Here is a 13,267-nt window from a genome sequence, read left to right as displayed (position 1 = left end):
AGGGAAAGTTGAGGCCACATACAGAAAGCAATGGCAAAAGACACTGCCTCCAACGAAAATATGAACCAAAAAGCATGATGGAAAAACATTTACATGTAATATACTAAAGAGATGTCATGCGAACACAGACACAGAAGGTGAGAATACCATGTGATAATGCAAGTAGACTGAAATGCTACCTACCAGTGCAAGTCAAGGAATGCCAGAAATTGCCAGTAAACCACCAGAAGTTAGGAATAAGGAAGGATTCTCCCTTATAGGTTTTCGAACACATCACAGCCCTGACAACAGCTTGATTTCAGGCTTCTAGCCTCTAAAACTGAGATAATAAATTTCTGTTGCTTTAAGTCACTCATTTTGTGGTATTTTGTTATAGCAGTTTTAGGAAATTAACACAAATATGCCATTTACCACAGTTTTCTCCCATTGGATTATTTAATAATTAATGATTTAAAATTCATATTTGGAAAAGGTGTTTTTTAATGAATAGATATATTAATCGGTCTCTTTTGACACAGAAATGTTCTATATTTCATTTTCGTATTCTTGTCAAATTATAAAAATAATATCATAAATATGGGCATCGCTACAAGCTATTATGTATAGTCACTGAAAAATCGGAAAAAACATGGGAGTTAGAAATGTTTATCAAATACAAGTCTACACAAAAATGAATAAAATTTTTATTTTAAAACATCACAAGTAATTACAAAGACAAATGTCCCAACTATACAAACTGTTTTTCACATATACATATATACACACATATTTAAGCTTGATTGATCTTTCATCTTTTTATCTGAGTAAAAAGAAGAACACTTTCCTCATTCAGGAGATTTTTGATGTTATAATAGTTACCTAAAAGTGATAAGAAAAAAAAAATTATTTCCATAGGAATCATTCCTTTTGATTAAGTATATAGCCATCACCTGACAGTTATAGTAAGACACAAAATAAAAACAATTCACCTAACCTAAGTAACTTACTTAATTCCATGAACTACAACATCAAGAGCTAACCATGATACGTGACCCAGATGAGGCTTCAGAGAACAGAAATACAAATTTCATATCGTTATGGTAATAAATGCAGGGATGAGTCAGTCAAGAGGGTAAGAAAAGAAAATCTCTTTCTGCAACCAATCTTTATCAGGTCTACAGAACTTCTGTGGATTCCTCTAAACCAGACATACTCATATATATATGAGTATAAAAGGTACAATGTTAAGTAGAATGAAATCTCAAAATTTTAAAAAGGCAAATGCTACTCTTAAATGAGGTAATAAATAACAGGAAAAGTGAAATACAGATGGACCACAATTATCACATGTGACAGGCTTATTAGAATTGAGTACTATCACTGTGACTTTCTATATACTAGAAATTGAGAAAGTATTCACAACAGTGCTGACATACTAAGGACTATGCAAGTATGACTATTATTATTGTCTCCTAACAGAATGTAAGCTCTATAAGAGCAGGGATTTTTGCCTGTTTTGTTCATTTATATATCCCAAATCTTCCAGCAATACATGGACATAGTAGACACTTTGTTTTGTTTTTGTTTTTGAGACAGAGTCTTGCTCTGTCACCCAGGCTGGAGTGCAGTAGTACAATCATAGCTCACTGCAACCTTGAACTCCTGGGCTCGTGCAATCCTCCTGTCCCAGGCTCCCAAGAGCTAGGACTGTAGGTGTGCATCACCATGCCTGGTTAACTTTTGCATTTTTTGTAGACAGGGTCTCCCTACGTTGCCCAGGCTGGTCCCGAACTCCTCACCTCAAGCCCTCCTCAGCCTCTCAAAATGTTGGGATTACAGGTGTGAGCCACTGCACCTGGCCCATAGCAGTCTCTCAATCACACTTGTTGAATGAGTGAATGAATGACAAGTGGATTAAAATGGCTATTTACAATAACTTTTGCTGTTCAATAGCTGATGAAGCATACCATTCCATTCTTTAAACAGTTTAAAATAATGTTCTAAAAACATAATTTCTTAGAGATAACATGGGGCAATTTTCGTTCTACTCTGGAATACAACATATCTGCTGACTAAAAATATATACATATTTATGTATATATACATATGTATATATATAAATATATACATACATATTATTTTGAGACCGAGTCTCGCTCTGTTCCCCAGGCTGGAGTGCAGTGGTGCAACTTCTGCTCACTGCAAGTTCCACCTCCCAGGTTCATGCCATTCTCCTGCCTCAGCCTCCAGAGTAGCTGGGACTACAGCTACCCACACCACGCCTGGCTAATTTTTTTGTATTTTTAGTAGAGATGGGTTTCACCATGTTAGCCAGGATGGTCTCAATCTCCTGACCTTGTGATCCACCCACCTTGGCTTCTCAAAGTGCTGGGATTAAAGGCTTGAGCCACCGTGCCCGGCCAATATTTTTATAGTCAGTAGTAAACAACTCTTGTTCTCATGTATCAAAACATTAATTGGTTGGGCACAGTGGCTCACACCTGTAATCATGGCACTTTGGGAGGCCGAGGTGGGCAGATCACTTGAGGTCAGGAGTTCTAGACCAGGCTGGCCAACGTAGCAAACTCTCGCCTCTACTAAAAATACAAAAAGTAGCCAGACGTGGTGGTTCGTGCCTGTTGTCCCAGCTACTTGGGAGTCTGAAGCACAAGAATTGCATGAAACAAGGAGGTGGAGACTGCACTGAGCTGAGATCATGCCACTGCACTCCAGCCTGGGTGACAGAGCGAGACTCTGTCTCAAAAACAAAAAAACCACCACAAAATGCTAATACACTTACCTGATAATCAAATGAAAGGAAAATATGTACCAAACTATTTCGACATCCATCAGTCATATCACACTTCATTTTGACCACTGTGGCTTCCATTTCCATGGTGCCCAAAAACAACCATATACATGTTGTCTAAGTGAAATAAATTGTCTTTAATTATACTTACCTGAAGGAACATAGAACGAATCCCCAGTACTTATTATATAAGGTGTTTCATGTAAAGTACACAAAAGGTCACCAAAGTTAACATAAAAAACCTGTAAAAATAAAAATAAAAATCTCATTCAAAATTGAATCATGACAATACTCCAAAGGAACCTTAAAATGTAGTGGGAAGAAAAACAATTCCCCACAAATGTGCCTGCTTTAATCTCCAGAACTTGTAAATACATTAAATTTCATGGCAAAAGAGACCTTGAGATGGGGAGATTATCTTTGATAATGTAGGTAGGCCCAATCTAATCACATTAAGCCCTTAAAAATAGAGTACTTTCTCCTGCTGGAAGCAGAGGAGAAATGAAGCAGAAGGAACAGTCACAGAAATTTGAAGCATGAAAAGGACTTGCACTGTTGCTGGTACTAAAGATGTGGGGCCATACACCAAGAAACATGAGTTATTTCTAGAAACTAAGAATGACACCCTGGTGAACAGCCAATGAGGAAATGGGAACCTCAGTCCTACAACCACTTGAAACTGAATTCTGCCAACAATCTGAATAAGATTGGAAGCAGACTGGAAGCAGATTCGTCCCTACAGCCTCCAGAAAGAAATACAAACCTGTCAACATCTTGATTCCAGTCTTGTAATACTCTAAACAGAATACCTGGTCAAGCTCATGGTTCTCTCTACATAACGGTGCGATAGATAATAGAAGAGTATTGTTTTAAGCCATTAAATTTGTGAAACAGTCATGCACTGCCTAACAACGTTTCAGTCAACAACAAACTGTAAACATGATAGTGGTCCTATAAGGTTACCACGGCACTAAAAAATTGTATTGCCTAGTGACCTCACAGCCATCATGTCCTAGTGAAAAGCATTACTCATATGTTTGTGGTGATGCTGATGTAAATAAACTGCACTGCCAGTCACATTAAAGGATAGTACACACAGGAAAAAGTGGAGGACAGAAGGTAGGACTAACTTGCAGCTCCCACTCAGATGGACAGAACAGCGTGTGGAAACTTCACATCATGAACTTCTTTGCCCCAAGAACTATCACAGGAACATACCAAGAAAACTGAAAGAATTCACAGACTCTTTGAAAGAAATGGCTTGCCGCTGCAAACTCCATGAGACAGCTGAAAAACTATGAGTGCCCAAAGTGTGAAAGGGGGGAAAGTCTGCCTCCAAACACATCCTTACTGGGGAACCTGAAAATCCAGGTCATGAGAGAAGGATTTAACCTTACCTAGAGCTGAAAGGAATTGAGAGACCCAAGGGAAATATAATAGTAGAAGCAAAGGTGGGAAGAGCCCTGTAAGTACTCCTGGTTTCCAAGGAAACCATTTCTGACTTTCTCTCACAGGGTTCCTTGGGGAGGGCTGCCAGTGGAATTGGGGAAGGACCACAGGAAGAAGGAAATTTCTAGTTGAACTTTAAATAATTTTGACCACACATGAATTTTCCTGGGCAGAATTGGGGGAAGGGCGAATAGGAAGTTCAAATACAAGCCAGGGTAGGAGGCAAGGGGCAGGGCCTGAAGGCCCAGCTTCCTTTCTCAGCAGGGAGGCTTGTAGCCTGGCGCAAAATGTCAGTCCTGCTCACTGGTTGCCTGGATACAAACTTGGTTTGGTGGGGCACAGTGGCAGTGAAACTGGCCTCGCCTAGCTGCATGGGAGCTGGGTGAGGCCAGTCTGTCGGCTTCCCCCACTTCCTTGGTGACCAGTATGATGCAGTGGAGACAGCCATAATCCCCTTGGGAACATAAGTCCAGTGGCCTGGGAACCATACTCTCATCCCCTACAGTGGTCACAAGAAGCTCAGCCCAAGGAGAGTCTGAGCTCGGACACACCTAATCAATCCTACCTCCACCTGATGGTCTTTCTCTAACTGCCCTGTAGCCTAAGACAGGAGCTCTAAGGCCCCACACATCACCTGAGAAACCTGAATATTTATCCAGGCAACCTTGTATCAGCAGATGCTCTCTTGAAAGTACCACCTCCTGGCTGGTGGCCAGCCACCTGCTAGCACAACCAATATTAAAGAAAACCAGCACATTAAACAAAACTACAACCAAAGACCCTCACAGAGTCTGCTTCACTCCCCTGCTACCTCCACCAGAGGAGGTGCTGAGATCCATGGTTGAGAGACCTGAAGACAGATCATATCACAAGACTCTTTGCAGGCACTTCCCAGTACCAGCCTGGAGCCCCATAGCTCTGTTGGGTGGCTAGACACAGAAAAGCAATAGCAATCACTTCAGGCTGCCTCTCTGGAAATATAATCCCTAGGGGAAGGAGGAGAACACCACATCAAGGGATCACTCCATTAGACAAATGAATCTGAATTGCAGCGCTTGACCTCCAGATGTTTCCTCTGACATAGTCTACCCAAATGAGAAGAAACCAGGAAAACAATTCTGGTACTATGACAAAGCAAGGTTCTTTAACACCCCCAAAAGATCATACTAGCTCCCCAGCAATGGATCCAAACAAATAAATCTCTGATTGCCAGAAAAATAATGCAGAAGGTTGATTATTACATTACTCAAGGAGGCACCAGAGAAAGGTGAAAACCAACTTAAAGAATTTTTTTAAAAAATACAAGACTTGGATGACAAAATCTCCAGAGAAATAGATAGCATAAATAAAAAACAATCACAACTTCTGGAAAAGAAAGGCACACTTAGAGAAATGCAAAATACATTAGAAAGTTTTAACAACAGAATCAAACAAGTAGAAGAACTTTTGAGCTCAAAAACAAGGCTTTTGAATTAACCCAATCAAAGACAAAGAAAAAATAAATTTTAAAAAAATGAACAAAGCCTTGAAGAAGTTTGGGATTTTGTTAAACGACCAAACATAAGAATAATTGGTGTTCCTGAGGAAGAAGAGAAATCTAAAAGTTTGGAAAAATTGAGGAAATAATCAAGGATAACTTCCCTGGCCTTGCTAGCAATCTAGACATCCAAATACAAGAAGTTCAAAGAGCACCTGGAAAATTCATTGCAAAAAGATCATCACCTGGCCACACAGTCATTAGGTTATCTAAAGTCAAGACAAAGCAAAGAATCTTAAGAGCTGTGAGGCAAAAGCATCAGGTAACCTATTTTTAAAAAACAACCTATCAGATTAACAGCAGATTTCTCAGCAGAAACCCTACAAATCAGATGGGACTGAGGTCCTATTTTTATCTTCCTTAAATAAAACAATTATCAGCCAAGAATTTTAGTATCCAGCAAAACTAAGCTTCATAAATGAAGGAAAGATAAAGTCTTTTTCAGACAAACAAATGGTGACAGAAATCCCCACTAACAAGCCAGCACTACAACTGCTAAAAGAAGTTCTAAATCTTGAAACAAAAACTCAAAATACACCAAAATAGAACCTCCTTAAAGGATAAATCTCCCAGGGTCTGTAAAACACACACACACACACACACACAAAATTCAGGCAACTAGTACAATGAATAGAACAGTACCTCACATCTCAATACTAACATTGAATATAAATGGCTTAAATGCTCCACTTAAAAGACACAGAATGGCAGAATGGATAAGCATGCACCAACCAAGTACCTGCTGTCCTCAAAGACTCACTTAACACATAAGGATTCACATAAGCTTAAGGGAAAGAAGTAGTAAAAGATATTCCATGCAAATGGATACCAAAAGAGAGCAGGAGTAGCTATTCTTATATCAGACAAAACAGACTTTAAAGCAACAACAGTTAAAAAGACAAAAAAGGCCATTATATAAGAAATGGACTAGTCCAACAGGAAAATATCACAATCCTAAATATATATGCACCTAACACCAGAGCTCCGAAATTTATAAGACAATTTCTACTAGGCCTAAGAAATGAGACAGACGGCAACACACTTACAGTGAGGGTCTTCAATACCCCCACGGACAGCAGTAAACAGGTCATCAAGACAGAAAGTCAACATAGAAACAACGGACTTAAAGTATACACTGGAACAAATGGACTTAATAGATATTTACAGAACATTCTACCCAACAACTGCAGAATATACATTCTATTCATCAGCACATGGAACATTCTCCAAGATAGACTGCATGAGAGAGACCACAAATCAAGTCTCAATAGATTTAAGAAAACCAAAATTATATCAAGTACTCTCTCAGACCACAGTCGAATAAAATTGGAAGTCAGTTTCCAAAATGAACGCTCAAAACCAAGCAAATAGATGGAAATTAAATAATCTGCTCCTGAACGACTGTTGGATCAACAATGAAATAAAGATGAAAATTGAAAAATTATTTGAACTGAACAATAACAGTGACACAACCTATCAAAACTTCTAAGATACAGCAAAAACAGTGCTAACGGGAAAGTTCATAGCATTAAATGCCTACATCAAAAAGTCTGAAAGAACACAAATACACAATCTAAAGTCACACCTCAAGGAACTAGAACTAGAGAAAGAAGAATAAACAAAACCTAAACCCAGCAGATGAAAAGAAATAACAAAGATCAAGCCATTTGGTAGAACTAAATGAAAATATAATCAAAATTGATAGACCATTAGTGAGGTTAACAAAGAAGACAGAAGATCCAAATAAACTCAATTAGAAACAAAATAGGAGATATTACAACTGATACCACAGAAAGACAAAAGATCATTCAAGGCTCGTATGAATACCTTTATGTATACAAACCAGACCTAGATGAGACAGATAAATTCCTGGAAATATACAACCCTCCTAGATTAAATCAGGAAGAAAAAGAAACTCTGAAAATACCAATAACAAGCAATGAGATTGAAATGGTAATAAAAGAATTGTCAACAACAACAAAAAGTCCAGGCCGGGTACAGTGGCTGACGCCTGTAATCCCAACACTTTGGGAGGCAGAGGCAGGTGGATTGCCTGAGGTCAGGAGTTCAAAACCAGCCTGGCCAACATGGCAAAACCCCGTCTCTACTAAAAACACGAAATTAGCCGGGTGTGGTGGTGCATACCTGTAATCCCAGCTACTTGGGAGGCTGAGGCAGGATAATCATTTGAATCTGGGAGGTGGAGGTTACAGTGAGCTGAAATCGCACCATTGCACTCTAGCCTGGGCAACAAGAGCAAAACCCCGTCTCAAAAAAAGAAAAAGAAAAAAATTCCAGGACCAGATGGATTCACAGCTGAATTCTATCAGACATTCAATTTATCTATCAGAAGAGAGAGATAAATTCCTGGAAATATACAACCCTCTTAGATTAAACCAGGAAGAAATAGAAACTCTAAATAGACCAATAATAAGCAGCAAGAGTGAAAGGGTAATAAAAGAATTGTCAACAACAAAAAAAGTCCAGGACCAGATGGATTCACAGCTGAATTCTATCAGACATTCAAAGAAGAATTGTTACCAATCCAATGAAATGATTCCAAAAGACATAGAGAAGTCAATATGCAAGTCAATAGATGTGATACACCACATAAAAAGAATTAAAACCAAAAATCACATGATCAGCTCAATAGGGGCAGAAAAAGCACTTGCCAACATCCGGCACCACTTTATGACTAAAACCCTCAGCAAAATCGGCATAGAAGGAACATAACTCAAGGTAATAAAAGCCGTTTATGATAAACCTACAGCCAGCATCATATTGAACAAGGAAAAGTTGAAAGTATTTCTCCTGAGAACAGAAACAAGACAAGGTTGCCCACTTTCACCACTTGTATTCAACATAGTACTAGAAGTCCTGGCCAGAGCAATCGGACAAAAGAAGGAAATAAAGGGTATCCAAATTAGAAAAGAGGTAGTCAAACTGTTGCTGTTTGCCAATTATATGATCATATACCTAGAAAACCCTAGACTCATCCAAAAAGCTCCTAGATCTGGCAAATGAATTCAGTAAACTTTCAAGATACAAAATCAATGTACACAAATCAATAGCTCTGCTATACACCAGCAGCAACCAAGCTGAGAAACAAATCAAGAACTCAACTCCTTTTACAATAGCTGCAAATAATAATAATAATAATAATAATAATAATAATTTGGAATACACCTAACCAAAGAGGTGAGAAATCATAGACAACATAAACAAATGAAAACACATCCTATGCTCATGGATGGGTAGAACCAATATTGTGAAAATGACATACTGCCAAAAGCAATCTTCAAATTTTCAAATTCAATGCAATTCCCATCAAAATACCATCATCATTCTTCACAGAACTAGAAAAAGCAATCCTAAAATTCATATGGAACCAAAAAAGAGCCTGCATAGCCAAAGGGAAGACTAAGCAAAAAGAACAAATCTGGAGGCATCACATTACCTGGCTTCAAACGATACTATATAGTTACCAAAACAGCACAGTACTGAAATGAAAATAGGCACATAGACCATGGAAGTGAATAGAGAGCCCAGAAGTAAAGCCAAATACTTACAGCTAACTGATCTTCAACAAAGCAAACAAAAACATTAAGTAGGGAAGGGACACCCTATTCAACAAATGGTGCTGGGATAATCAGTAAGGCACAGGTAGAAAAATGAAACTGAATCCTCATCTGCCACCTTATACCAAAATCAACTCAAGATGGATCAAAGACTTGAATCTAAGACCTGAAGCCATAAAAATTCTTGAAGATAACATCAGAAAAACCCTTCTAGGCATTGGCTTAGGCAAAGACTTCATGACCAAAAATCCAAAAGGAAACACAACAAAAACAAAATAGATGGGACCTAATTAAACTAAAAAGCTTCTGCAAAGCCAAAGAAATAATCGGTAAACTGGCAACGGCAGAGTAAACAGACAACCCACAGAGTGAAAGAAAATATTCACAAACTGTCCATCCAACAATGGAATAATATCCAGAATCTACATGGAACTCAAACAAATCAGCAAGAAAAAAACAAACAATCTCATCAAAAGGTGGGCTAAGGACATGAATAGACAATTCTCAAAAGAAGATACAGAAATGGCCAAGAAGCATACAAAAACATGCTCAACAATAACTAATGATCAGGAAAATGCAAATCGAAACCACAATGAGATACCACCTCATTCCTGCAAGAATGGCCATAATCAAAATATAGCAGATGTTGGCCTGGATGCAGTGAAAAGGGAACAATTTTACACTGCTGGTGGGAATGTAAACTAGTACAACCGCTATGGAAAACCTTAGTAGAGCTAAAAGTAGATCTACCATTTGATCCAGCAATCCCACTACTGGGTACCTACTCAGAAGAAAAGTGACTCACTATATGAAAAAGACACTTGCACATGTACGTTTATAGCAGCATAATTTGCGACTGCAAAAATATGGAACCAACCCAAATGCCCATTAATCAACGAGCAGATAATGTGGTATACATGTACCATGGAATGCTACTCAACCATAAAAAGGAATGAAATAATGGATAGCATTTGTAGCAATCTGCATGGAGTTGGAGACCATCATTCCAATAAAGTAACCCAGAAATGGAAAACCAAACATCGCATGTACTCACTTGTAAGTGGGAGCTAAGCTATGAGGATTCAAAAGCATTAGAATGATACAATGGACTCTGAGGACTCAGGGGGAAGGGTGGGAGGAGGAGAGGGATACAAGACTACACGGTGGATAGAGTGTACACTGTTCAGGTGATAGGTGCACCAAAATCTCAGAAATCACCACTAAATAAATTATCCCCTGTAACATGGTTTAGCTTTGTCTCCCCACCCAAATTTCACCTTGAACTATAGTTGCCATAATCCCCACATGTCATGGGAAGGACCCAGTGGGAGGCAGTTGAATCATGGGGGCGGTTACCCTCATGCTGTTCTCATAAGAGTGAGTTCTCACAAGATCTGATGCTTTTCCCCCTTGTGTGCCAATTCTCCTTGCTGCCACCATGTGAAGAAGGACATGTTTGCTTCCCCTTCTGCCATAATTGTAAGTTTCCTGAGGCACCCCCAGCCCCACAGAACTGTGAGTCAATTAAACATCTTTCCTTTAAAAACTACCCAGTCTTGGGCAGTTCTTTATAGCAGTGTGAGAAAGGACTAATACATCCTATAATCCCAGCTACTTGAGAGGCTGAGGCATGAGAATTGCTTGAACCCAAGAGGCAGAGGCTGCAGTGGGCCGATATTGTGCCACTCCAGCCTGGGTGACAGAGGGAGACTATCTCAATGAAAGAAAAAAAAAAAAAAAAGAAATTATCTATGTAACCAAACACTACTTGTTCCCCAAACCCTATTGAAATAAAAAATAAAGTATAACACAATTTTGTGCAGTACAAAACAGTTGGTAACGATAATAAACAACTATGCCACTGGTTTATGTATTTACTATACTTTTATCCACTAACTTAGAGTGTACTCCAACTACTTATATAAAAAGAAGTTAAGTGTGAAACAGTCTCAGGCAGGTCCCTCAGGAGGTATTCCAGAAGAAAGCAATGTTATTATAGGAGATGACAGCTCCATGTGTGTTATTGTTCCCAAAGACTTTACAGTGGGACAAGATGTGGTAGTGGAAGACACTGATAATGATCCTAATCTCGTGTAGCACAAGGGTGATTTGTTGTTTGTGTCTTAGTTTTTAACAAAAAAGTTTTAAAAGTTAAAAAAAATAGAAAAAAACAGAATAAGGAAATAAAATATTTTTGTACAGCTGAACAGTATGGTTAAGTTTTAAATATTACAAAAGAGTCCAAAAGTTAACAACAATAAAAAAAAAAGGATATAAAGTAAAAATGTTAGATGAGGTTTATTACTGAAGAAAGAAAAATTTTGTTTATGAATTTAGTGTGGCCTAAGTCTACAGTATTTATAAAGTCTACGGGAGTGTACAGTAATGTCCCAGGCCTTCACATTTACTCAGCACTCACTCACTGACTCATCCAGGGCCACTTCCAGTCCTGCAAGCTCCATTTATGGTAAGTGACCTATAAGTGTACCATTTATCTTTTATGCCATATTTTTATTATACTTTTTCTACATTTAAATACACAAATACAACTGTATACAGTATTCAGCACAGAAACACGCTGTACAGGTATGAAGTACGGAAGCAACAGGGTATCCTATATAGCCTAGGCTCATAGTAGGCTATATTATCTTATGATGTTCATAAGACAAAATAGCTTAATGACCTATTTCTCAGTGACCCATAGTGGTAATCTGTTAGAGCAGCAACTGAAAACTAATACAGCAGGTGCCCCCAAAACCCGGGACAGGGACCGCTACTGGCAGTGGCCTGTTAGGAATGGGTTCACACAGCAGGAAGTAAGCAGCAGGCCAGTGAGCGTTACTGCCTGAGCTCCGACTCCTGTTGGATCAGCAGCAGCATTAAATTCTCTCAGGAACATGAGCCCTATTGTGAACTGTGCATGTGAGAAATCTAGGTTGTGTGCTCCTTATGAATATCTAATGCCAACTCCCACTGCCACCATCAATTTCTGTGGAAGAAAAATCGTCTTTCTGAACCAGTCCTTGGTGCCAAAAAGGTTGGGGACCCTTGTAATACAGGAAGAGATTTCTTTTGCTTTCCCTTATTATTTACTGGCTTATGAAAATTCCAGAGCCACTGTAAAGATTATCACCTACAGGCTGGGCACGGTGGCTCACGCCTGTAATCCCAGCACTTCGGGAGGCTGAGGTGGGTGGATCACGAAGTCAGGAGATCAAGACCACTCTGGCTAACACGGTGAAACCTCATCTCTACAAAAAATACAAAAAATTAGCCGGGTGTGGTTGCGGGCGCCTGTAGTCCCAGCTACTCGGGAGACTGAGGCAGGAGAATGGCACGAACCCGAGAGGCGGAGCTTGCAGTGAGTTGAGATTGCGCCACTGCACTCCAGCCTGGGTGACAGAGCAAGACTCCGTCTCAAAAAGATTATCACCTACACTAAAAAAAATACCTAGGCTATATGTATGCCTCTTTAAAGGTCACATGTTTAGGACAACAAACTACTCAATCTGAAGAATCAAAGAAAACAAAAAGCTAAATCCCTATTCCCCTCAAAATCATATGTTAAACAAGCATCAAGATTAAGAAAGTAAAAGAGAATAAATCTCTCAATCATGCTGGCTTCCATATTCAAACGTGGCAAATTTCATACTTTATACAGAGGTAGCATCCTGGCAGTGACCTAGTTTTTTGAGCAACTAAAATAAACAGTAAAAGGCCTTCAAACTTTGAGATTCAGCCATTGTTAGAAATTAGTGTGTCCCCTGAAAATTCATATTCTGGAATCTTAACCCCCAATGTGATGGGATCAGGAGGTGGTGAATTTGGGACGTAATTACGTCCTGAGTGCAGAGCCTTCAGGAATGGGACCAGTGCTCTTAAAAGAGACACAGATCAAAGTCTATGATATTCTGA

General features: G+C 39.0%; 1 protein-coding gene across 5 annotated transcripts in view; it reads right to left on the bottom strand.

The window, feature by feature from the left end:
* Positions 1-661: 661 nt before the first annotated feature.
* Positions 662-13,267, bottom strand: part of CENPC (centromere protein C) — a 72,314-nt gene continuing 59,708 nt past the window's right edge. For all 5 annotated transcript variants that reach the window (XR_012434901.1, XM_005555193.4, XM_074039919.1 and 2 more), the window contains 2 exons: positions 2,940-3,030; positions 662-858 (listed from right to left, as the gene is read on the bottom strand). Coding sequence is in view for 4 of the 5 variants with exons in the window: in XM_005555193.4 (XP_005555250.3) it covers positions 788-858; positions 2,940-3,030 (162 nt within the window). In the remaining variant the exon portion in view is untranslated. The remainder of the gene's footprint in view (positions 859-2,939; positions 3,031-13,267) is intronic.

The sequence above is a fragment of the Macaca fascicularis genome, chromosome 5, assembly GCF_037993035.2.
Source record: "Macaca fascicularis isolate 582-1 chromosome 5, T2T-MFA8v1.1".
Classification (NCBI taxonomy): Eukaryota; Metazoa; Chordata; class Mammalia; order Primates; family Cercopithecidae; genus Macaca; species Macaca fascicularis.
Note: the sequence above shows the minus strand (reverse complement) of the source record. Positions and strands in the feature narration are given on the sequence as shown.